At 42.6% G+C, this 20474-nt stretch overlaps 2 protein-coding genes and 1 long non-coding RNA gene across 8 annotated transcripts in view; 2 read left to right on the top strand and 1 right to left on the bottom strand.

Moving 5' to 3' along the window:
- PLCH2 (phospholipase C eta 2) overlaps positions 1-9394 on the top strand; it is an 83668-nt gene extending 74274 nt beyond the window's left edge. Inside the window, exons 24-25 of the mRNA XM_068658489.1 lie at positions 1119-2175; positions 6251-9394. Coding sequence (XP_068514590.1) covers positions 1119-2175; positions 6251-7983 — 2790 coding nt within the window. The 3' untranslated portion in view covers positions 7984-9394. The remainder of the gene's footprint in view (positions 1-1118; positions 2176-6250) is intronic.
- Positions 9395-9744: 350 nt separating this feature from the next.
- LOC137843367 (uncharacterized) lies at positions 9745-11183 on the bottom strand. Its single transcript, XR_011089469.1, has 2 exons — positions 11043-11183; positions 9745-10947 (listed from the first exon to the last, which is right to left on the bottom strand). It is a non-coding gene; the product is annotated as an uncharacterized lncRNA (long non-coding RNA).
- Positions 11184-11311: 128 nt separating this feature from the next.
- Positions 11312-20474, top strand: part of LOC137843359 (probable glutamate receptor) — a 14341-nt gene continuing 5178 nt past the window's right edge. The window contains exons 1-7 of one of the 6 annotated variants that reach the window (XM_068658497.1): positions 11312-11444; positions 13504-13706; positions 15271-15377; positions 17409-17440; positions 18079-18138; positions 18678-18857; positions 19717-19943. In XM_068658497.1, coding sequence (XP_068514598.1) covers positions 15305-15377; positions 17409-17440; positions 18079-18138; positions 18678-18857; positions 19717-19943 — 572 coding nt within the window. In that variant the 5' untranslated portion in view covers positions 11312-11444; positions 13504-13706; positions 15271-15304. The other 5 variants (XM_068658501.1, XM_068658498.1, XM_068658496.1 and 2 more) reach the window with 5 other exon arrangements.

Raw genomic sequence — 20474 nt, 5'->3', positions numbered from 1 at the left:
AATGATTTCAAAATATCTTTTTTAAAAAAAAAAAAAAATGCTGCCATTCTACAGCCTGTTTTGTGTGTGCTGTATTTTTTTTTTCTTTCCTTTTTTAGTTTTGTTTTTGTGTTTTCTCCTGTCATTTATTCAGGGCATTCTTTTTGTTCCTGCTCGGACCTTGGTTGCATGCTACAAAGTCCTTGTCTAAAGTATGAGTGCTAGTTGATATCTCCAGTGTAAGAGACAGGAAAAATAATTGGATTTGGCAGGATCTAATGTGCAATTCTGCACAAGTGTTGTGTCCTGCACAAGTTGGGAAATTCAGCTCTGTGTTTCCAATTAATTTAATTCTTTGGCAATTCTAATTGGCCCTATCCTAACATTTTTAAGTCTATGAAATTGCATTTTTTTAAATTGAAAAACATGCTCGATTTTTTAAAACTGTTCTATTTTCCTGGATTACTGTAGTGACTTGATTGCCTGTGCCTCCTCTATGTTGTGCTATGTATCCACATGATAGATCTGTTGGGACAGAATTGTTTTAAACATGCACATTGTGTTGGGAAAATGGCCCATACCTCACAGAGCTTTGTGTTTAAAAACAAAACAACAACAAAACCAGAAAGATGTATTGCTTGAAAGGAAACCCTTCAATTTTAATCTTAGAGTCTGAGTTGTGTGGCATTACGAATACCTGAGTTTTGTTGCTTTCCACATGCACTGAGAAACTCTTCAGCTTTGAGAACTAGACCCTTATTCACTGACGTATTTCCTTTTTCACTTTTTCTCTTCAATATTTTGTGATTGTTTTTTTTTTGTTGTAAGTAGCTATAAGCTAGTAAGAAAATTATGACAAGTACAGAGATAAGGCTGGTTGGAAAATTTTATGTAAACACGGTTCAACAAAAAATGTGAAATTTTGCAAAACTGTTGCTACTGATCTCTTCCGTTTTTAATTCTTGTCCTATTTTTGGCTATGTTCTCATGCTGATGGTAGGCATATGGCAGAGGACTCCTTGTGCATGCGTGTGTGTAGTGCATGAGTCTGTGTGATTTGATCGTTGAACTTGAGCTCCCGTGCCCAAAGGAGGAGACTTGCACTTCCTAGTAAGACTTTGTTTTTCTTATTTTTCCAGGTCAAACAAGCTCTAGGCCTAAAGGGCCTGTTTCTCAGAAATCCAAAGCAGGCCTCTCTGGACAGTCATGCTGCTGGTCAGCTCCACCGCAAACACTCCTTTAGCAGCCACATCTTGAGACGGACAGCAAGTGCCCCCACCAAAAGCCAGAAGAAGAAGAAGGGCTTTCCCGAAATTGCTTTTGAAACAAAAGACAACAGCTCTGAAGGGGCCAGCGAAGACCGTGAAGCAGAATCTGCCTCACAGCCTCGCTTTGAGCAAGAGGCAGAAAGTGCTCCTCTGTCACCAGCTCCCAGAGATGGTGCCAGTGGGGAGGTACATGGCAAAGGGTTGAAAGGTAAGGCCCATAGTTCTCGTAAAGCCAAAAGCCACAGTTGTGCTCAAGGGGGTGCTGCTTTCAGTGAACCCATACAGAGGTCTAACAGGGTCCGGCTTCAGGAGCACCAGAGCGAGAAGCAAAGCGTCTTTGCACGCTGCGCCATCAACAGCTCTGGTAGGATTGGCGTGGCCACCAATTGCATGAAATGCATGATTGGTTCCAAAGAAAGCCCAGATCTAGAAAGCAAGTGGAGCGACCATCCTACCAGGCCTCTCGCTAAAGATACGCTTCACCATGAGCAGTATAGCAGTATAACTGGAGAAGAGAGGTTAGAGCTAAAAGACTGGGGTGGTACAGGCCAGCCCAGACCGCAGTCAGATTTGCAGTCTTGCAGCAGCTCTGGAAATGCCGATGACCTAACAAGGAGCACCCAGTCTTTTGTGACCCCAGGGAAGAAAAATGTTGAATCTAAATGCCATGGAATAAAGGCTCATTCCCGGCAGCGGTGGCAGTGCCAATCAGGTGGCAAGTATGGAAGCACTGTCAACTTGGTTCCAGCCAGCAATGGCTCTATATCCTCCAACTCCAGCAGTCTAGAAAGCCTTGGAAGCCCAGAATTCCCCAAGCGCTGGTCTGAAGCTTCTCGAAGGCAAGTGGGCACCCTACAGAGGGAAATGAATGCCTTGTTCGTTCAAAAATTGGAGGAAATTCGAAGTAAATCCCCTATATTCTTTACTGGTAAGACTAGATTTTCTTCACCCTTCTCCACCTTAGATCACATCATTGTCTCAGCTGCTACGTAGCATCTTAGAACCTGCTCTGTGTTGCTTTGCTATCAAGAGCGCTTTTTCTTTATTTTTTGCAATGACAAGAAAGGAATTGCATAAATATTTTTGTTTTACTTTTTTTATAGATGTGTCTGGTTTAGATTAGTCCTTCCCACACCTAGCTGACCATCTGCAGTAGTAAAAACTGTCAGTAGTACATGAATGTTTGGGTCGCTTGTTCAAGGTTTTTTTGTTTCCTTGTTATTTTGTGTTTTGTTTTATTTTTTAGCGAACGTGGTATGATACTAAGTAAATTTTGAGATCCAAACCAGAGCATTAAGTAGAGATTGAATATGGGAAAACCATGTTAACAAACATTATTTCCACTCCCAGTGTTTGTGTTTTATTGAGCAATAACCACAGCAGAGCTGCTATTTAATGTGCACTCCTCTAACAACAAGCCAGTCCCTTCCTCAAAGAACTTGCAGTTTTGTATGTAAGTTACTGACATCAGTTCAGGGATCAGTGGATGGAATTCTCTGGTCTGGGTTATTAAAGAGATCACACTTGACCGTTCTGGCCCTTCACATATAAATCCTCAGTATGCAAACACTTAGATGTGCTAAATGTTGTTTGTGTGATTTGACTGTGACCAGAGGGCACAGTTACATAATATAAAGCAAGCAAGGTATGTGACCTGATGTTACTTGACATCAGCCAAGCTGTGTGGACTGTTAACGTTTCCCAATTGCAAAGTAAAATCTGTGCATTTAAAGGAAGGCTGCTTAAGCTACAGCATTTTATTTTAGAGTTGTTTCAAACCAGGGATATGCATGTGCTCACTGGGATCGTGTGGCTGTATCTTTTCAAATGAACTGTATGTGAATATGGAAAATAGGAACAGAGGTTACTGAGATATATATATTTTAATAAGGAACCTGGCTTTTTTTCCTCCTCTGATTTGGCAGAGAGGGGAAAGAAGGAAAGAGGTTTTGACAAAATTTCCTCTCTAACAGAACAACTGTGAAAAGGAAGTAAAGAAATACAGCTTTTCCCTATTACTGCAGGAGTGTCTCTTCAGATTCCTTCCACTTAGTTGTCTAAGGAATTTGAGCATTGATGATTACATTTTCAGGAACCCTTAAGTGACTTGGGTGCTTCTCAAAACATAATCCCTTTTTTAGTAATACGTTCTTGTCCATCTGTAGTGGGCTTCTTTGAAAGCCTCATACAGAAATCTAAAATATTTGGTGATCAAATTTCTTTTTTTTTTTTTAATTTTTTAATTTTTCCCAGTATGTGCTTTGAGGTTTTAGGAAAATACCAGGGCAACAGGGGGAAGGAGGAAGTTTGCCAATTCCTGTCACTTGAAATTAATCCAAAACAGCAGAACCCTTCCTATGCCTAACTTACTGGCGTTGGGCTTTTCATAGGCTCTGAGTAGCGTGACATACGGAACCATTTCCCATTGTCAGTGCCAGCTCCCCTGCTAGCCCCCTAAGTTACTAAACAAATATTGTGATATGCTTGAAATTTGATTAAATCCATCTGACTTCTCACGCATAGACTCAGCAAACCTTTAAAATTGTGCAATAGTCACTTGGCCTGGATGCTGATGGTCCGGTGACAAGCACTGTTGCACAAACAGCGTGCTTTCCCCATCCGCCCGCTCCTTTAGTGCCCTGGGCCAAGGCACCAAGGAAACCACTAAGAGCAGCCTAACACGGCTGCATTTCATAATTCACATTCTGCTGATGGGAAGTGCCACAAGGGTGAGGCAGGAAAGTATAGTCTCGTCTGACCTCTTTATGGCAACAGCATTACAGTTTCCAGTGTTTCGCCTCGTCAGTACACCTTAGTCTTTATAGGTGACCTAGCCTGGATGGGAAGAAGGGAAGCTTATCAGTATGACCAGCTCTGGACTCCTCCAGATCCCCCCAATTTGGCCACGTTTTGAGTGGTGGATGCTTATGTACGTGTATGCCTTCAACAGCCAAGGTGCCTTCATCCCTTTTAAGACTCCCGACTAATGAAGTACCGGCTGTTCAGCGGCCATCTCTTGTTCAGCTTCGTGTCACTTGGAAAAACTGCTGCTGAAAAGACCTAGTATGCTCTTGGCATTTCCTGGCAATGCAGATTATTTTGTCTGTAGCACTGGGAAGCGGGTTTGGTGCTAGCTTCCTTTCCCTGGTCTGGTGGAGTTCTTTGCTCCTCAGTGTTCTCTGCTCTGGGGCTCGGCAAGCAGGTGGCCAAACGAACAAGTAAATGCACAAGTGTTTGGTCCTGAAGCAGTGCTGCCTGTGGAAGCTTTGTCATTACTTTCAGTGGAAGAAGAGTTTTACCTGAGTGAAAAAGAGCTGGAATAGAGAAGACAAAGCTCTTCTGGATACTTTTTTTTTTTTTTTTTTTTTTTAATAGTCATCAAGTCTGATCCTGGTTGGGCCATAAAGCTTTTGGGCTCATGCTGGGGTCCTCCAGCCTGGTCTTACTTGAAGTGAACATGGGCTGTCAGTTCCTGGGAAGCAGGTGTTGTTATATTTATGCCTTGTCTGACATAGGAACGTGCTGTAAACGTGCGTCTCTTCTGTGGGGTCTCCATTTTGTCTCATTTCAGTGGTACGGCTTTGTACTGCACTGATGTCTTCCAGGCTCCAGTGATGACAGACATCTTTTGGCCATTTTATTTGCACCCAGTGTAAATGTAGGCTTTATACCAAATTCTGTGTGGCAGGTGGGAACAAACTCATATTATGTTACTAAAGTTTTCTTCCATGGTAGTAAAAATTGGTTTTTATTTTCTATAGCAAAAGAAGTGGACTTAAATCTGTCCATTTATGGATTCCACTGAGTGCTCTGGTTGGTCAGAAATTCTTAGGATCCTACAAAAATGTGTGAATATTTGTTTCCCTTCCCTCCCTCAGCACTAATTTATCCTGTTATGTGCACCTGCCTTCCCTACATTAACTGGATTTTTCCTCTGTTCTGTCCCATTATTCTACATGCACACTCTCCCTGTCTAGTTAAGAACTGAAAGGACAAGCAAGTTAAAGGTAATTGTCAACCGAGTGTCACTGATTCGAGCACCTTGTTGCCTGTACTCCTGGTTTTTATTTGCTTCCTGCCTTAAAATGATCTGCTCCAATACTCCTGAGGTTGTGGTCTGCCCCGGTGCATCGCTAGTTCTTGCCGCATGTTCGCGTTGTGGTTTGGAGATGTGGGAGCAGTCTTTTTGGCATGATTGCTTGGTTTGTGCAATACAGGGTAGAAACACTGCAGGGGGAGTGGGTTTTATTCAGGTAATTGGTGGATGTAGTGAGTCTTCAGGGTTGTGCTGTTGGCCTGGTGTTCACGAAGCATGCTTGTGTGTGTGAAAAAGAAACTGCAAGCTTTTAGGAAAACAAAGTCACCGTGTCATGTTTTTGGTTGGTTGGTTTGGCTTGGTTTTAAAAGCAAATTGACCACATTGCATTGTACGTACACAGATCGTTTTACTACTAAGCTGCTTCGGAAGTCCTATGGTGCTTCTCTTTTGAGTAATCAGTTGTTGGAATCACATCTATTGGTCAGGCAATGATGTTCTGAGTATTATATATAGTTTGATTATGATTGGAGGTACTGTCATGTTTGAGTGCTGCGGAGATGGAAAAGAGCAATTCAGCTGTTGCTAGATGGGGGAGGATGAAAAGTTGGATTCTAAGAGGGGATACAAGGGCAAAAAGAAATGGATGGATACAGTTATGCTTTGAATAAGACAACAAAAAATAGTGTGTTGCTAGCATGCATGGACTGAGATTTTTCAAAAGCAACAGGCTTTTGGGGCAGCTCAAACTGAATGAATAGAAATTTTTGCTGCCTTTAGCTAGGCATTTGAAATCTTCAGTTATTTTTAAAAATCATTATTACTATATGCAACTGCTACCTTAAATACAAAAGGATACCACATAAAGAATAGATCTGCAACTAAACTGGCATTGATAATGGTTAATTAACCATGTGTCTGTTTTTCTTCTTTCTTTCTTTTTCCTCTCTTTCATGTCTCCAATTAGATGTCTGCCATTTCTCAATGCAGAGGTCGGTCACTTCTTTATGCAGCCTAGAAACTATCACTGAAGAGCCTGTTGTTGCCAATGAAAACCATCATGCCAGCCTCTTCTTCCCCCTGCCCGTTACTTACAGTGATTCTGAAGAAGGGTCTGTGTCTGATCATTCCACTGAGTTTCAGTCCAAAGCAAGCAATGCATCCAACCAGCCTCAAGAAGTTCTTCTCACTAGAGAACAAACACCAAATCTGGCTGCGGAAGACCACGTGCAGGCAGCCACAAGAGCAGTTGACACAATTATATCTGTCCAAGAAGATGAGAGGACAAGCATGGCAGGACCTCTAAAAGAGGAAAATGGTTGGACACAGACATGCCGTGAAGCCGAAGATCAGCCTAGTTTGGCAGTGCGTCCTCAAAAAGCCCGGCCAGTAGTGGCAGCAGGTAAGGCTACTGGCCAACCTGTAGAAAACTGCCAGAAGCAAAATGGCCAGACAGTTCAGGTACTAACAGACTTGAAAAACACCATTGAATTAAAAGGCCAAAAACTTGGTGCAGCAGCCATCCTGCAGCAAAACAATGTGATTAACGGCACACAGACGACTTTGCCTCCAGATGTTTTCCGGAAAGCCCAGGCTGTACAGGCTCTACCTTCTCAGACGAGCTCTTATGTGTTAGTAAGGAAGTCAAAGAGTGAAGGGATGAAGATGTTGGACTCCTCAGCTTTAATAAAAAACCCAAGTAGCATATCTCCAGCAGCAGAAGTATACTTTGATGCCACAGTTAACGACCGGATCTGGAGCAAGCTAGATTGCAGCAGTCATCGTGACAGCATGTCTTCCTCCTCCAGCATGTCCTCCAATGACACTGTGATAGATCTCTCTCTGCCCAATCTAGCTCGCAAAAGCCTCCCAGATCTTGGCATCCGTCACGAGAATTTTGAGCCCCTTGCAGCTAGAAGGGGGATGCGCCCACGTTCTGCTACAACATCAGGTAACGAAATGCCAATGGTGAGCAAGAGCAAATCCAATCCTAACCTGAGGTCTGACCAGCTGCCGGCAGATGAGCTCTGCCCCCGTCCTCTTGCCAGGAGTCCTCAAGATGCGTTCTCATCCATTCCTAGGAGGCACACCTGGAGCAGGCTGTACATCGAAAGTCTCAGGCAATCTTCTAACAAATCCAAAGCCCAGGATATGGTTGGGAATAACCAGGCAAAATCCAAGAGTCTTGGAGACCTTACCTCGGATGATATCGTGTGCACTTTTGAAAGCAAATACCGTAGCATCAGCAGGAGTTTTGTCACTCGATCGATGCGGGAGCAGCGCCGCTCTTCAGGCCTGAGATCCTCAGTCAAATCCCAGGATGAACTGACTGAGCAGCTAAAGAAGCTGACGGCCTTTCAGCAGGAAAATGATATCACTTCCCCCATCAGTCTTGATCCAACAGAATCTGAAGAGGAAGGGGAGAGCCTGGGACTCCTGCGCAGGTCCTCCTCTCGCAGCCAGAGCAGGGTGCGGTACATCGCCAACAGGGCCAAGCAGGCTCAGGAGAGGCAGCGGCTGCAAAGCCTCGGCCAGCTGGGTGGGAGCCCCATTGAGGAGAGGGGGAATCCAGAGGGAGCCTGCAGCGTTGCTAAAGCAGTTTGCATGGATATAGCTTCTCCTACCGTGTTTACAACCCAGCCTAAGAACCAAATTGATTATAACACTGACACAGAAGTCTTCTTTATGCTGAAACTGTAATTCTGGTGAGCACTGAGTAAGGTGATGTTTACATTTCTGTCAAAACAAAACAGGGACCTGAGGGGCAGAAAATGTCCTCGTACAGCTTAGTGCTTCCTGGCCCTCCCTTGATGGTAAAGGTACTTTAGACCACGACTCCAAAAGAATAGCTGAGTGCTAAATTTGTCATCAGTCTGTGGAATTAGAACAAATGAGTTTAATTAGAGACTTACATTTTTACAGTCTTAATGACCTGACCTCGCTTTTGTATTACACTTTCTCCAGCCTCAAATCTGGCCTCCTTTGTGTGTGAGCATTGTTTGGCACTTGCAGTTTGCTCTGTGCAAAACTCACGTTCCGTGCTCATTTTGGTAATTGCTTTGTATAACAGCTAAACATCAACGTGATGTCCATGACTGCTAAGTTAAATGTTGCTCTTACAAGTTAGGGATCCATGAAAGGAGGCTGGATTTAAAATCATGTCCCTTGTTTTGTTTCTTTGAAGAGTTTGAGGCATCTGGGAAGTGGTCAAAATTGCAGTGGAATTGTTTCCTTATTAATGTAGTAGATAAAGCCTATCTTCCATCACGGACTTGATTATTTCAGTGAAAATCCATATTGCCTCACTCTTTGAAGAATTCTCACCGTGTTCCAAAGCAATGCTTTTATTATTTTTTTTTTTAATCAAGCTTGTGTATGTATATATAAATATATATATATATATACATCTGTGTGTATGTAGGTATGTATGTCTGCCTATACATGTACACATGCACACACTTAAACTGAACTGTGACTGCTCCTTGTCTCAAAGCATAATCTTAGGGAACGAGACAAGAGGAGGGAATTAGAAAAAACATACAGGAAATATCTTCTGACACTAATTCAGAAATGGCTAAAAAGCACACTAATCTTTCCTTGAAAGCAGAACCATTCCTTCTTTATGGTATTTTAACAATGCTGCTGTACATAGCACTTTTTGGATGAATTTTACTACTTCTGTATTGCACTGCCATGCAAAGTTTTCAATGATATGTTTTAAAAAAAGATATATTTAATTTTTTTAGATGAACATATTTAGAGTTATATAGCAAGCTGAAGAGAATAATAATTTTTCCTCCCATTTTTTTTTACATTTTATTTTAGGGTATGTCCCCCTATTCTAACCTTCCCCTTCCTTCCCACTCCCCCACTCCAAAAAAAGTCATTTATTATAGATGTGCATTTTATCAGTGATGGAGAAGAATGTTTACTGAGATGCATTTTAAAGAGAAACAGAGATTTAATTTTATTTTCAGGCTGCATAGAGTCCCTATTATTGAAAAGATATTTTGCTTTTGTTTGTAATGATTCTTCTGTGTATATTGCAAAACCGAAAAAATTGTTTGTAAAACCACCTTATACTACTAAAATAAACATATTTAATCTTCCAGCTGTTGACTATTTAGCTGTAACATAATGCTTTTTTTTTTTTTAATGCTGTCCAGAATTTGTGGTATGCAAACATGGTTAATTCTACTTGTTTTGCTTTAAAAATTCCTTAGCGGTTGATGTTTAATTTTACTCTTTTTCAGAACAGTAACCATTTCAGGTCCTGCTAAAATTTTCTCAGGTCCAGCAAAGCACCTGCAAGTACTGGTACAGTGGCGTTCTGCTGTGGGACACACAGCACATGGCTTGTGTGGGAGCAGTGTCTGGCAGCCAGTAATGGCTGTGTAGATGAAAATTCTGGCAAGACTCACGTAGTTGGTAGTCAGACAGACAATCCAAGGACCTGATCTATTCTGTCACAGCCAAAGCAGTCAATGTTGTATAGAACAATACAAAGATAAACTCTATGGTTTTCCACGTAAGATAGATAGCCTTGTTTCATTACTGAGGTTGTTCAAGTCTGACTGAAAATACTGCAGCAAAAATTTTCTCTTTGCTGATCTCATTCAAGAATCTCTTCTCTTCCTATCCCAGCAAAGTACACAGCAAAAATGTGCATTACTTAGTTCATGCTCTCTCCTGGAAAGGTCTTGGGTTTACTTCTAGGTTGCAGGGCTAGAAAGGAGTTCTTGGTTCTAATTTTAGCATCATTTGGTTACAAGCATTTCAATTCTGAGATATCAAAATGTGAGGCTAACTGTAGGTAATGATTTCATCTTGATATGGAGGTGGGGGCTGGGAGGGTTTAAAGTCTGTGATTAAATCTTTTTAAATGACCTTCAGTGTGCTTTGTCTAAACATGTTCCCTCAGCTTTCCATCCTGGCTCTGATCTTTATTGCTTGTCTTCATAATTTGGAGGAGAGGCCCTTGAGGTTTGTGTAACAAAAGTTTGGAACATGCACTGAAGTAACCCTACAATATCTTTGCAGCCTCTGAAGAAAAAAAGGTAAATCAACAGCAGAATGTGTGATCTGCCAAGATTAGTCTTGCATTGTATCTTAACACAAAGCGAATTTCATTAACATTCTCGAGACGGAAAGTCAGCCTGTAATACTTCAGATTTGAGCTGAAGAGCTGCAGGGAGTTGCTGCTTTTTTATCTTTAAAGCACACAAGTACATGCAAATTGACAGCTTTAGAAAGTTAACATTTAAAAAGCCTATTTGTGTCTTTTCGAAGACCAAGTTGCACATTTTTTTAGAGCTTTTATCGATTAAGCAATACTTGTTAAATTAATGCACCTCACAGAAGGCAGCATCATGCAGCAATTCAAAACATCTTCCTTTGTTCACATTTTTAAAAAGCTGTGCTTGGATTTAATTTACCAGGGCACATGTGAATTTTGTCCTGCCTGCAAATTCGTAGGAACTGCCTTGACAAGTTGTTTTGTCGCACTACATAAGACCATTAATGATGTATCCATTTACTTGTCTGAGTGGAATGTATTTCATAGCACCAACACCGCGGGAGTTTACTATGCAGTTTTGCTCTTCATCTGTTCTTCTTCAGGGAAGAGGGAGCACTCTCAGATCTGCTCAGCAGGCAGGGCACTGTCTAAAAAGGTAAGGAAAGCGATAAAGATTCAGCAACAGTGGAGGGAGTCTGGAGTCAAGGTTAGCAGCACTGATTTTCTTTCCTTTTAGGGCTACCTCTCTGCTCTTATTCTCTTGACAGTTTTCTCCACCATTCATATGATGATCAAGATGAAAAAGCAGATTCTCCATCTCCCTCGTGAAATTGCAGGTAGATTCAGCGTAGATCCAGGTTGAGCATGAAACCACAGCAGGTTGTGCATGCCAGCTGCTCAGCTGGCAGCATTTGCTTTGCAGTAATCACTGCTTGCCATGAAGAAGGTGCAAATATTTACTACAGTCACACACCTTAATACAGCAGGGTTGAGAATTCATCCAAGATGGAGGCCAGAAGCACTTGCAAATGCTGCACAGTCACTGGTATTTGTTCTCCCTTCAGGATGTCATGTAACAACAAAAGCCTGGCAGCAGGTGTGAAGGAATTCAGAAAGGCAGGTGAAAACAGTATTCTTCAAGAAGGTCAGTAACTGAGTAAAAAGCTACTGAGATGTTTAAAAGTGTCATTTGCTCTGAAGAATAATTAGCACAGTGATAATTTAACCAATAAGTTTGTTTACATTTTTGTTGCTGTTGTGTTTATAAATGGAAAGATTCATGCTGAATCTGGTATCACAATCAGGTTTTTAAGTACATAGATCTTTTAGGATTTGGAGTGGATTTTTCTTGTTGCCCTGCTCCACCCCCTGCCAAATAAATGAAAACTCCAAAGCCTTGAGCTAAATTGTTTTTAGCAACTCTGATCTTTATATTTTTTCCTGTTTCTGGAATAGTCTCAAAGTCAAACTGCTGAGAGGATACAGAGGAGGAAAAGGCATTATGGCTGGTAGGGAGGTCCTACTAACGTGTGAAAACACTTGCTGGGCTGTGTCTCATCCAAAGCTGCACGTAAGAGCTCAAGTGAGGTTTGCATAATGAACACAGGTTTTTAATGCCAAGGTATTTTGTTGTCATAAACCTGTTTGGGGGGCAACAGCAACCATCATAACTCTGTCCAGAGAAAGCCCATTTTTTATCTTTTTCTGCTGGTTTGTAGAGTAACAGCAAGTATCTTCCCTTGTCCAGAGCTCATCCTGTGATGTCTCAGCTTCCTGCCGTGTGTTTTCAGCTCATTACAGTGTAAGATTAGGAGTCCTAAGTTTCCAAATGACAAACACTACATGGTTGGCCTTGCAATTTATGGTCCGTATTTCTCCAGCTTAGCGTTTAAGAACACTGATGTTGAATGTTTGTTTGTGTCTTTAAAAACTCATTTTGTCAGAGCTGAGATGCTTTCAGCTGCTTGGAGTTGAGTTTATTAGTGGCTTAGCCCTCATTAGCTGCCAGCTGTGACAAATCACGTACCATAATGTGCATCTTACTAAAGCCTAGAAAAATATTCATGAGAAGCAGCTGGGAACCTCAGCTTATTTGTTTGTTGCTCACCTCCCTCCATATGCAGCCCTTTGCCAGAATCTCTAGGGTGAAGCTATCATACAGGAAAGTGAAAAACAATTGACGTGCTGGCCACCAAAGGTAGTACCTGGCAGTGCAGCTGTAAGCAGCCCAAAGCATCTAAGGTGAATGGATCTTATAAGATTCTTTTTGGTTTGGCTGAATAGAGAGCATGTAGTTACTGTTTATAACCTACATGAGCATCTTGCCATGTTGTAAGGATGACTTGCACCAGCTGGTGTCTGACGTGCATTAAAAGTGAGCTCCCCTTAACTGCAGCGAGCTGTGAGTCAAGCCCTTTCGCTCCGTTAAGGCAGACATCACCAAATGCAGTATTATAAGCACTTTTTATGGAAAGGTAAGTGGTTTTCATTTTGGCAGAAGACAAGCTGTGGTGATGTTTAATGATTGATTTGCTTAGTGGCATATCTAGGAGAAGCTTAGGGAAGAAGGCACAAGCAGCTGGAGTGTTTTCCATCTTGGACAGCGATTAAAGTCAAGTGGGAAGTAATTTTTTGTTTCTTACTCAAGTGTGGACATGTTCCAACTCCCCTGCAGGATGGGTTGTAATAATTTACTCTCTTCTGAATTCCTGTGAAAGCCCTCCTTTGTAATTGCAGTGCTTTGGTGTGTGTATTTATAAATGACCTGGCCCAGTAGAAGTGGCTGCTTGGCAGGGCTGTCCTGTAGCTCATGTCTGACGTGGAATGAGTAACTGGAAGGGTGAAGGGAACAGGAATTTCACTTCTTTGTCCATGTCTTAAATGGTTATGTGCAAGCCAGGTTTACCTTGAAGCTCAGGCTTTTCCTCAGTGCTATGGGCATTGGGAGGAAAAACATGGAGCAGATCTGAGAGGGTTTTGGTGTTATACCCGAGTCCTGCAGCTGATCTGAGACACTCAGCATGAAGAAAGCTTTAAGCCTGCAGGACCAGTAGACAGGAGATGGGCACAGCTGAAAGGGCATGGCTCAGTAGAAAAAAGGCTTTTACAGTACCAAGCAGTAGCAGTCAGCTTTTCTGACCCTTGATGTGGCATCGAGCTGCTGGACTAAACTGCTTCCAAACATCCCCCTCCTCTTTCCCCAGCCACAGGTGCCCCTGGAGCCTGCGGTGCCAGCTGTCAGTGGGCATCCTGCAGGAGCCCCCCCTGGCTCCTCCCTCGGGGCTTATAACAGCCCGGCGCTGCCACGCCGCCTGCTCCAGCAGTCCCACGGTGCCTGCTGCTCATCGGTGTTCCTGCTGGTGCCCAGCCAGCCAAGCCAAGCTGGGAGAGGCTTGAAGGAGTTGCTGTAAGTGAGATGCTGCCTTCACTCGCTGCTCTGCTTGTTCCAGCCTGCCTGCAGCAGGCTGTCTCCTTCCTAGCTGGTGGCTGCCCAGTTTTTCCATGCTGCTAATGCCTTCCTCCAGTACTGCATGCAGAAGGATGGCAGAGGAGTAGGTGGTGTCTCTTTTTTGTTTAGTTCTTGAAAGGCTGAAAAGCTTCTGAGGAGTGAGAGCTGCTTCTAGCAAAGTAGCATCTTAAATCCTTAGTTTGATTTGCTGTCAAACTTGAGAAAGTTTTGTAGTACCTGGCCAGGTGGATGTGGTAAGTGGATGCTGCAGTTTAGTTTAAGCAGTAGCTAAAGAACTCGTCACAGGCTGGAGGTGCTGAAGCCCTCTGTGCTCCCATTATTCTCTCTGTAACTGATTACTGATTCTGTTTATTCTTAAATCATTCCAGGACTAGATTAAAGGAAGTATATTTGCCTTTGCGAAAATGCTTTTTTTTTCTTCACATATTTAGACTGTGTTTGTTCTTAGACAGTAGCCAGTGTGTTAACAACTCTTTCATTTTTATTATTACCAGCTCTGAATACTGAACAGCTTTTTCTTTACTGAAGAAAGCTGCCTGAAGTATAGATCACTTTATAGTGTATACACAATTGCAAGGAAAATTAGCAAAAATTTAGAGGTTAAATCTAAAGCTTTAAAAAGAGAAACCAGAGAAAAAGAAAAAAGCAATTCCTCAGTGGCTCAACCAGAAGATCTCTGCTGCTTTCTCCTCTCTGTGCCTTGGTGGCTGATTGGACTGTCCATGTGCTGCCCTCCCAACAGCTAAGAGTATCTAGCACTTTGTCTGTATTCTATAATTACTTTCAGAAAATTTAGGTCGCTCCCTAACTTGAATGTCAGTGCTCTCCTTTGATCCTTTAACACTAATCCCATTTTGAAGTATTTTTAACAATAACAAAAAGAGGCAGCATTTAAATTTAACACAAATAATCTTCTGTGTAAATTTTATTCACTTCTTATTCTTCATATGAAAGTGAAAAATGTAGAGAATGAATGAGGAAAGCCACTGAGCCTTTTTAATGTCAGGAGTTTTCACAGGTGTGCAGGTTTGGGGAAAAATTCATAAAAGTTGATGAGATAAAATTAACTGAAGCAACCTTTCTCTCTTTGAGCACATCAGTCAGAAGCAGGTAATACCACACTGTAGCACCTTTTTCACCTGCATAGTCTCCTAAATGGTGATTTTTCCTAGTACTTTTTCAGTGTGTCTTTTGTAGTTTCTGTGACAATGGTATCCTGACCCTTGGTTGTCACTGTGATTACAAATACAATCAAAAATGTAGCAGAAGCTTGAGATGGAGTATAACATGGCACTAGCTGTCTTTCATAATTCTGTTGCTGTTTTGCCATGACACATGTACAGTTATTTCAAGTCATGCAGAAATTTTGTTGCAGTGTTTAAAATGAAAAACAATTGGGACTCTTCCAAATGTGGTGCAGACAATCCAAGACAAACTGATTTAACTCAGCTTTGAGGAACCATAAAACCAGCCTTAACTACTTGTCTTTCATCTCAAGCAGGAATTTCCTCTAGACAGTGACTATTTCTGCTCCAATGGACAAAGGACAACACTTTGTGTTCTTTGTGCTTACAACTGTGCTGCTCCTGAGAGAATCAAGCCATGCAGGTGAGAATATTTGGCCAACAATGCTGGCTGCGTCCAAATCTGATTTTTTTTTGTTCTTCACAGTCTGATAATTCTCTCGTTCTTTGACGACTAGTGCTAGATTAAGCCTGTATCTTAATCTATATGCAAAAAGGGAAATATGGGTGGAGGACATAAAGGCACGGGTGTTAGCCTGGACAGGGAGGACAGGGTAGAAAATCGGGGTGAGGCAGTTCTTAACAGTGCTACAAGCCATTTCTCATGAAGTCAGGCAGAGTCATCTCCCATCAGAAGGCTGTTCATGCTCAGAATAGAAGGGGTAAGGGCAAGGCTGATTTTTGCAGCCTCAGTAGCTTCCTGCCTTCAGGGCAGTAGTTTCAAGCCTTTAGGGGACAAGATTTGGAGGGATGAGTCCCTTTTATTTGCGTTATGTTTTTGTAGATCCTCACAACGAGGACCTGGCTGCTGAGAAGTGTCACTGCCATGAACTTTGGGTTAGCACTTGGGTTAGTGCTGCAACTCGATTACTTATGGTCCTTTCAGGAGCCCTTACAATGGGGCTTTGAACAGCTGCATCCAGTGCCGCTGTGGGGGAGCTGAAGCCCTCAGTACAGCCTGTTTTCTTCCAAGAAACCCTAGCAGGTCTTCAAAAAGGAGCCTCAAATGGCTTTTACTGGCTCTAATGAGTTTCTGAAGGGAGACAAGAAAACTCCTTTGTGAAGATTTCCAGCTCCCGTGGAGAACTGTAGTGGAGAGGGAAAAAGCAGTTTTTGTTTTAACAATAATGTAGAGTTCAGCACAAGACAAGAAAATGCAAAACCAGAGAATGAATAATACATAATGAATGAATATGTTGTTATATTTAATGAAAAACTCACAGCTTTTGCTTGGAAGAGCAAGAACACCCTCAATTTTTTGTTTTCTCTTGAGGGATTTTTGGCCTTTGTACTGTGTGTTCTTTGATTGCAAGGAGCAATGTGCACATTCCAGAAAAACATCCTGGGCAATTAATAAGCCATATAGTGGCTGTGGTTTTAATTCTGCATCACAATTATTACAGCGTTCTTCTGAGTTTTATGAGAAACGAGGCTGTGGATCAAATAATTTAACAGGATTTATTAAAAGGGCAGAGAGCAGAACCAGAAACTCAACTAACCCCATTAGTGATACTTCTACAGGTGGATTTTTACCAAATAGGAAAGTATCAGTGCCTTTGTTTTACAAATGGGAAACAGAGGCACGAGAAGAAGTAACATAAAACAGGTCAATGGCAGATCTGACAACAGGCAGGGTGTTGTTCACTGCAGGCTGCACTGTCTCTCATCACGTTTAAACTCTCAGCTGTATTTACTTCCCTTACTGCATAGGATGCAGAGAAGAGGCAAAACAGGGCAGACTTGCAGACCCTTCTCTAGTGCAGTACCTGTTGGTTCCTGGTTTTGGTCCTGATCCTTGTGGAGCTTTGAATTTTCACAGGAAGGAAGGAGTCGGAGTGCTTCTAATTCTGGGGGGAATGCAAGAGGATGAGCTAGAGAAGGGTTTCTACCCCTGTAGTTGCAAGACAGTCTGCTTTGACAGGAAGAACCTCTCGTTATTAGGGGAAGGGAAGAATTAGAAACCCCAGTGCCTTGGAGCGTAATGCTGATGAGCTTCTGCTTTTCCTTAGGGTTACAGGCAGAGTTTTGCAGGAATTAGGGAGGAATCTTAGCTGTGTGAAGTAGCAGAACTGCTGGCTTTTCGACTTGTCTAGAGGGCAGGTCTGAAAAATCCATCCTTCAAAGTGTGAAGACCAGAATAATAAAGTTACAGTCAGAATCCTCTGAAGCCTGAGTCTGGCGGTGTACATTTCTGCTTCTGTTTGCTTCACACTAATACTGTGCTGTGAAAGAGGAAACAAACTTGGCAAAATTGGTGTGAGTCAGCTGTGCTGTGAGCTTCTGAGCTAAGGGTAGTCGTTCTGTTTTAGTGCAACATGAAATGAGTTTATGAAACTTCACTCTTAAGGAACCGTAAAATATAAATGCTGCAAGGAGTTATTTTGTTGTTTTTCAGGAGCGATGAGGAATGATGCTGCTGCGAGTAAGGTACGTCCAATTCACTGGTGCAGAGCTATGAGTGAAGTTGTTTGTGAGAAAGTGTTTTAAATACAGAAGTAGATGTGACAGTGTGCAAGGCTTTTCATCTGTGACGGGCAGGCGGCTTTCCTGGCAAAAGCTTTAGCTGTTCTGAAGTGGTACTGATCAGAAAGCACCTTGAGTTGTGTAAGGTTGGGAGATGCACTCCTGAATTGTGTGCCTATGCAGAGGCGAAGTTTTGTCTCCTTTCCTCAACATCTCAGGTTTCCTACTGTTCTGTCTCCTGCAATTGCTCTCTAATGAGGCCTTAATTGGCTGCTAGCTGTTTTGTCAGCAACATAAATTGATCTATCTTTCAGAAGACTGTATGCACCGTGTATCTGAAGAATTGCGACAGCATCTAAAGTGATGTTTTATTTGCACAAAGTACACTGATAACATGCAGTAAAGCAAAACATTTGTGATTTATTAATTACTGTCATGGAACAGCAATTCCTGAAGAAGGTAGAGTAGTGGTGAGGTGACCTGCTGCAGCTCAGGGGAGCAGATTTCTAGCTGATTTAACTCACACACACACAGTAATGTAAACCCTAGCTAAGTGGGGCCAGTTCTGGGAAATCCAATTAATTCTTCACTTTTATTTGTAGGACACTGACTTGAGGGGACCAGAAGAGAATCTTCCAACTTTGACTGTCACAACAATCCTGGTAAGGCAGTTACATGATACTTACAGTGGCTGTGAGGTAGCTGCAATTATATCATTATTAGATATATTATACATATCACACATTTGCCCAAATTAAAAACATGTAATTAAAAAATGGGGGGAAAAAAAGAGAAAAAAAAAAAAAGGAAAGATTCATTGACGCAGTCAGGATCATTCAGAAGAAGCAACACCAGCAGATTTTCTGATTCTGCTGTCAGACACTAGCACGTAACTCTCAACTGATGGGCCAAAGGTAATGTATTTGGGTGTTTAGCCTGTGAAGAGGGCATCGCTCGTTTATGTAGTACATGTGCTGTGCAAAATGCAGCTGCCCTTCCTGGAGCTGTATTCTTTTACTAGCAGTGGCACATGACTCCTGTGAATATCTTTCAAGACTGGAAATGTTTTCCTCCTGATAATGTGGACAGAGGTCTTTGTGGAGAGGTTTTTTTTTGGGGGGGGAAAAAAGGGTTAATTCATAGTCAATTGCATGCTGCAGACTGGTGGCATGTAATTGTGTGCATTTCCCTCTCTATGCAGGAAGATCCCTACGTCATGGTGAGAAGGGCAGAGCTGGAGGGGTACTGCATTGACCTGCTGAAAGCTCTTGCTTCAATGCTTCACTTCAGCTACAAGGTGAAGGTGGTGGGAGATGGGAAGTACGGCGCCGTCTCTTCCAATGGAAACTGGACAGGGATGATTGGAGAGATTTTGAGACAGGTAATTTTCATCGTATGTTTGTGAAAACTGAAGCTCTAACAGGAAAGAGACCAAAGGGCTGGGCTGGCACAGCTCTTCATTAGAATTTCCTTGGGGACTGAGCAACTTGGAGTTGTTCTGCCTGTTGTGTAGAACTGATGCACAGAAAGACTTGTAGCTGGTTTTGTCCTACAGATACTGACACTACAAAACAAGGAGACAATGGCCATAGTAGAAATCATTGTAACAAGGCACTCCTGCTGCAGTTCTTGTCTTGTTTCAGAGACTGCCCGGTGCCTTTGTAATCTGAGAGGCTGCACGAGACATTGTAGCTCTGTAATGAAACAAAGGCTTTAAGGAAGAGGTACCTTGTACTTAAGCTGTAGGCCAAACCTGTCTCTTCTGAAATGTAACCCCTCAGACTATCCAAATAGCTGCTTGAACCTGCTTTTTATCCATGGGGTACCACTCCCTTCAGCCAGCATTCTGCCAGCTTTTGGGAACACTTGAATCGAATTCTCTTTGCTCCTCTGAACTCAGTAACATGTCCTGTCAGCCACGTAGGTGCTGCAGCCAGAAAAAGAAAGGAACGTGCCTTCTGTTTTTTGTAAACAAACCCACTGTAGTTCATGGTGCACAGCCTCAGCTTGTTTGGATCGTAGGAAACCAGAGGCCCCAGACACCAGCGAGCCCCCCACTATGAACAGTGAAAAATGGAAAGCTGTCCTCTGGAGCTCGGTCAAAGCCCACAGCTGTCCAGTGAGACAGAGAAGCTGTTTGCCATGTAGATATCTGCCCACTCAGCCTGGGAAGTGTTCTATTTGAGTGCAGAAATCATCAGGTAGGTTGGATAGTTGATAGTATTTTTTTCATCTTACAGGAAGCAGACATTGCAGTGGCTCCCCTAACAGTCACATCAGCCAGGGAAGAGGTGGTCTCCTTCACCACGCCATTCCTGCAGACTGGGATTGGAATCTTGCTTCGAAAGGACACCATGTCGCAGGAGATGTCTTTCTTCCACTTCCTGGCACCTTTCAGTAAGGAGACCTGGACCGGTCTCCTATTTGCTTATATTCTGACGTGCTTCTGCCTCTTTCTTGTTGCCAGGTATAAACACATGTCACAGGTTTTGCTCAAAAGTTGACTGTTTTCCCAGCTATGAGGAGATCTTGGTTTTAGAGAAAGTACAAGTTGCTAAAGGCCTGTGTGTTTGTACTTCAGCTTTTCTTCCTCACTCTTTTTGAAGTTGTTTTTTACTGTGACCACGTTCCTACGTGTTCTCTCTCCTGGTGTTTTTATGCACTCAGTCCTGCACTGACTGTGGTGGAAGGAATTCTTCCCCTCCCTCCTCTTCTGAGGAGATTCAGCTTTCTCCCACCTTTCTTGATTATGCTGCGCTAAGGCTCTCTGCTGCTGCAGTCTTGAACAGAAGCTCTGGTGCTGCTTTTCAAGTTCTATGCGTAGTCTTTTATAGATAACCATTCCTTCCAAGGAGCGGCTTTCTTCTTACGCTAAAGAACAGAGCCAGTGTTGCCTCTTAGGTGGGTCAGGGAGACTAGATGCAGTGGTTCAAGAAGGGATCTGGCAAACCTGTAAGAGGAGCCTCCTGAGCTTTTACTGTTGTGAAATACTTGAGGC

Source organism: Anas acuta, chromosome 22, assembly GCF_963932015.1.
Source record: "Anas acuta chromosome 22, bAnaAcu1.1, whole genome shotgun sequence".
Taxonomy (NCBI): Eukaryota; Metazoa; Chordata; class Aves; order Anseriformes; family Anatidae; genus Anas; species Anas acuta.
Note: the sequence above shows the minus strand (reverse complement) of the source record. Positions and strands in the feature narration are given on the sequence as shown.